This window comes from Plasmodium gaboni, chromosome 5 (genome assembly GCF_001602025.1).
Source record: "Plasmodium gaboni strain SY75 chromosome 5, whole genome shotgun sequence".
NCBI lineage: Eukaryota > Apicomplexa > Aconoidasida > Haemosporida > Plasmodiidae > Plasmodium > Plasmodium gaboni.
Window position 1 is genome coordinate 909647 of NC_031485.1, and position 5624 is coordinate 915270.

General features: G+C 17.4%; 3 protein-coding genes across 3 annotated transcripts in view; 1 reads left to right on the plus strand and 2 right to left on the minus strand.

The window, feature by feature from the left end:
- The window catches only part of PGSY75_0524100 (hypothetical protein), a gene marked incomplete at both ends in the record, with an annotated part of 3697 nt that extends 2969 nt beyond the window's left edge, over positions 1-728 (plus strand). Inside the window, 2 exons of the mRNA XM_018784522.1 lie at positions 1-495; positions 623-728. The exon at positions 1-495 is cut by the window's left edge and continues 2969 nt beyond it. Of these exons, the coding sequence (XP_018643177.1) occupies positions 1-495; positions 623-728 (601 nt within the window). The remainder of the gene's footprint in view (positions 496-622) is intronic.
- Positions 729-1244: 516 nt separating this feature from the next.
- PGSY75_0524200 (putative membrane protein) lies at positions 1245-1983 on the minus strand (the record flags this gene model as incomplete). Its single annotated transcript, XM_018784523.1, has 3 exons — positions 1245-1408; positions 1502-1570; positions 1752-1983. The coding sequence occupies 3 exons, from the start codon at positions 1981-1983 to the stop codon at positions 1245-1247; spliced, it is 465 nt and encodes a 154-aa protein (XP_018643178.1).
- Positions 1984-3487: 1504 nt separating this feature from the next.
- On the minus strand, positions 3488-4729 carry PGSY75_0524300 (hypothetical protein; the record flags this gene model as incomplete). The annotated part of the gene is made up of 1 exon (XM_018784524.1): positions 3488-4729. One exon carries the CDS (start codon positions 4727-4729, stop codon positions 3488-3490), a length of 1242 nt encoding a protein of 413 aa, XP_018643179.1.
- Positions 4730-5624: the final 895 nt, after the last annotated feature.

Genomic DNA, 5624 nt, shown 5'->3' on the forward strand with positions numbered 1-5624 from the left:
GGAGCTGTTTTATTTTAAAAGAAAAACAGAAACTTGTTCTCATTTAAAGTGGTACAGAAATAGTTGTATTAGTTTCGGTCAAGATAAAGGATCTATAATTAATCTTTTTGAAAATAAATATATTTTAAATATTGATAAATCCTTTTTTAATATAGTAGATAATAGTTGTTTAAATAGTGTTTTAATTGGAGATCATATGTACTTATATCTATATGATGATAACACTATATTAAAGGGGAAAATAAAAGAAAATTCTTCAAAAAATAAATATAATGAATTTTTATTATGGACAACAAAAAGTGTAGATCTTGATCCAAGCATATTATTAGAAATTAGTTGTATGCAGACAGAAGATATATATTCAGTTTCCATGATATTATTATATGAATATTTGAGAGGATTACAAAATGTGTTAAATGATGGTATAAAAATTGTAAGATCAAAAAAATGGGATCAAGAAAGCACCGGGAAAAATAGAGCACTCACACCAAAAAGGTTAGTTATTAGTAAAATGATAATATGTAATATATATTAATAGAAACAATGATTTTTAAAATATAAAAAAATGTGTATAATATGTATAAGTATATATATATATGTATATTTTTTTTTTTTTTTTTAGCATATCATATGCTTCATTTGATAAAAATTATATAATAGCTTATGGAACATCATGCGGATTAATACATATTTTTTCTCAAGAAAAAGAGCAAGATAATAATGTGTGAACTGTTGATTTTTTAAAAAGGTTTCTATATGCTTCCACAAAAAAAAAAATTAATAAATAATCAGATAAAAATAAATAAATATATATATATATATATTTATTTATATATATATATTTATATATTTATGTCTATTTTTTTTTTTTTTTTTTTTTTTTTAATGATTATGAAACATATGTAATACTCCATCTAATTTTATAAATAATATATTACACCTTTATATATATTTTTATAAAATAAAAAATTTATTGTGTTTGTATATAACAATATAAGTATCATTTGTACAATATATGATAGTAGACATAAAACAAAATAAAATAAAAATATCTTTAATTGATAACACTTTTAATTATATATATATATATATATATATAACTTTAATTAAAGGAAAAAAATTAAAAATATAAAGATATGTGGGTAATATAAATATATATGTATAATATATTTCATATATATATATATATATATATATATAATGATTGTCCTTTAAAAAAAAAAAGAAAAGATTTTGGCTATAACTCAAACCTCTACTTTCATCGTCCCAGGCTCTTTTCTTTCATTTCGTGAAATGGTAAAAGAGAAATTTTGATATGATTCAATACATAAAGAAAACATATAAAGAAAGAGGAACACACAAAAGTATACAGAAAAGCGTAACTTTGATGACTCCTCATTGGCATATTCTATAAATATTGTGCAAAAAAATAAAATATATATATATATATATATGTGATGTATAGGTATTTATTTATTTATTTTATTTTTTTTCATTTTACCTGAACAAATAAAGACCTGGTTTATAAAATAAAACATGGAACAAGTTATCAAGAAACAACCTAACAATCCTGGGAAGACGAAATAAAAAATAAAGTGCAAAAATTAATACACAAAAGTATATACATATATATATATATATATATATATATATATATATATAATGATAATAAAATTGATGAAGAGGTATAAATAATGATTACATATAATTTTCATCTTTTCCTTATGGTGGTTATATTTTATATTTATTACCTTTGAAACTATTTGCTATACTATTTTTTGAAGGGCTAAATATATTGAGAAACATAAAGGATAAACTTAATATGAAAAATGTAGAAAATGGTATATAAGAATTATCCATGATATATTTGTGATCATTATATTTAGGAATATAATTTTCATAAAACTGAGAAGATTCATATAAAACTAAAATGACCCCTCCTACAGAGGCTACAAGTTTATTTACAAAATGACAGAATTTCATCCTTAAAAATCTAAAAAGAAAAAAAAAATATATATTTTCATAATCTCATATTATATTATATGAATCTATATAATATATAGGTACATATTTATGGTGTCTTTTAAAATATCATAATTATATATATATATATATATATATATATATATATATATATATATGTATGTATATGTATGTATGGGTATATTTTTTTTTTATCATTTCTTTGTAAAACCTTTATATTATAAAAGTGTTATATTTTATTTTTTGCTTTTTAACTATACTGATAATTATTATATTAATGCTTTTTAACATGCATTTCTTAATAAAAATTATAGAAAATTTTATGTATATATATATATATCATTGAATTATGTATATAATATTTCAATTTAAAAAAAAAAAAAATATATATATATATATATATATAAGCATATATATTTAATTGAATATATAAAATTCTATTTTCTAATTTATTCCATTAATTTTTTTTTTTTTTTTTTTTCCTTTTTTATAATATTATCCACAAGGCATGTAACACACCACATTTAAGACATAAGGGGGAAATAAAATAAAAAAAAAAAAAATAAATAAATAAATGAATATATTAATATATAATATATGGTAATATAAAATATATAATTAAAAATGAAATTAATAAATGAATAAGGATATGTAAAAATATATTTGCATTTATTTACTTCAAAACGTTAAGAATTTTTCAACGATTACTCGGAGTACTATAAATGAGAGAAGTCAAAAATGAAACAAGCACAAGACGATTTAGAATAAATTATACTTGTGCATGTTTAAAATAATATAAAATAAGTATGCTGAAAAATTAAATTTTTATATACATTTATTATCTTTTTATTTACTAATCGTCTAAATGAAAATATATATATATATATATATATATATATGTTGTTATTATATTATAGTTATTATGTCCCATTTGTGCATTTAATAATATTGAAAAATATGTAGATTGCTTAAAAATTCGAAAACGAAAAAAAAATATAAAATAAATAATACATAGTGTGTAAAGTTTAATTTAATATTTAGTATTTGAATAAAGTCTATTACATAAATGCATTTTATTTTTTATAATTAAAAAAAAAAAAAAAAAAAAAAAAAAAGATTTGTATATTTACAAATTCATACATATATCTGACAATAATATTAGGCACATAAAAATATATATATTTTTTATGTAAAAAAGAAATACTGTGTGATGAATATATTTATGTGGAGAAAATTTTATTCAACAATAATACATATAATATTATATATCGATTGTATTATATTTTGTAGTATTTATACTGATTTATTATTTTATTTTTTGATTATTTTTTTTTAAAATTTTATTTCTCTTAATATTCTTATAATGAGAAAATACATAAAAAGTTAATAGGCTTTAAAAATAACAAAAAAATAAAATTAATTATGAAAAAAAATAAAAAAAAAAAATAATAAAATGATTATATATGAATAAAATATTATACATATATATGTATATATATATATATTATTCTTCGATGTCACAAAAATATTGCTGTAATTCAAGTATTAAATCTTCAGCTTTTTTTCTTCTTACAGTATCATTATTACAATTTGTATTTTCAATTTTAACTTGTTTTATTTTTTCTACAATTTTGTTAAAATTTTGCATAAACAAATCTTCCTTCTCATCTTTTGATTTTTTTTTTTGTTCTTCATTTTTTAATTCAATTTGATCTTTTTTTGGTAAATTTTGAGAATTTTCTTTATCTTCTGTCATTTTATCTTCTTCATCTTTTTGGTCATTATTCTTTGTTTTATCTTCTTCATCTTTTTGGTCATTATTCTTTGTTTTATCTTCTTCGTCTTTTTGATCATTATTCATTGTTTTATCTTCTTCTTCCTTTTGGCCATTATCCTTTGTTTTATCATCTGTCTTTTCATCTTCGTTTTGTGTATTTTTTTCTAAATTCTCATGCATGATTATATTTGCCTTTTTCATTTGCAAGCCTTTCCACATATGACAGTGTAATGCTTCAACTAAGCGTTCATCATCCTCATAAAATTCTTCATATTTATCGTTGATAATGTTTTTATTTTTATTTTTATTTGTTTTATCATTTATATCAGTATTATTTATATTTTCTTCTTTGTGATCAGGAAGTTCTTGTTTAATATGTGTTAAATTATAATTTATATATAAAGCTTCAATAAAATATTCACTAAAAAAATAAAGAATGTCTGTATTTTTTTCTTCTTGAAATGACAAAGGAAATATTGCAATTTTAATACCTATATCTTTATATAAATTTGAAAAATCAAAGTTTGTATTTCTTATCATATTCCCATTTTTTTCATCTTTTATATATTCCATACAATCATCATTATTATAACTTCTAAAAGGATTATGATTAATAATATTTTTTTCTTTTATATTAAAATCATCAAATAAAAATATTATACTTTCATATAGGATATTATCTATATGTATTTCTTTTTCGACATTTAATATTTTGTTATAAATACATGACGAAATGATAACGTCTGCACTATAATATTTATTTACAATTTTTATTTTGCTAATATTTTGAAAAATATAATTCCCTTCATTTTTTTCATTCTTTCTATTATCATTGTATGTAATTTTATACTTATCACTATTAACATAATCTTCTAACACTTCAAATTTATTTTTTAAGTATGCTATAAAATTTTCTACATTCTTTTCATTATAAGATAAAACAACGATATGCGGAAGTTCTTCATGCATTATAAGAAAATTTACAAAAAAATAAACAAACAAATAAATAAATTAATATAAATATATATCTATATATATATATATGTTATGTTCCTTTGGATGACTTATGATTTAATATACATAAGGTTCTTATGACGAAAGGAAATAAAATTTATAAATTTTTAAGTAATTGAAAAACATATATAAATATATAAATAGATTTATATTTATACAAAGTGGTAATTATTTATTTTTTTTTATTTTATTTTTTTTTTATTTTATAAACCTTAAAAAAAAAAACATCTTATATATTTATATATTATTATGTATATATTTATTATTATTTACATTTTACTTCCAAGTAGGATATTTAAAATCATTTATTTTGGATTTACTCTAATATATATATATATATGAAGTAGATATTATATCATCATTTTTTTAGATTTAAAATATTGGAATATATTAAAATACAATATTTCTTTATATATATATATATTTATATTTATCATATGTGATGAATAAAAATTATATATTTTTATATTTCTCTTTTTTCTTATAAAAATAATTAATACCATAAAATGTGATATATATATTATATATATATATATATATATATATATATTATATATATATATATATATTTTTTATCTTTCTTTTAATTTTCCTCTTGATATATAAATCAAATAAAAAATTTTAATATTGAATGTTTCGAGTTTTATGTAACTTAAAAATTGTACACATAAAATGGAGAAGATAAAAAAGTATAATTTGATATAATAATTATAATTAAATTATGAATAAAACATAAAGTGAATACTTAAATAAGAAATATATATATTTTTATATTAAATAATGAAACCTTAAAAAAAAAAAAAAAAAAAAAAAAAAAAAAAAAAAAAAAAAAAAAAAAAAAAAAAAAAAA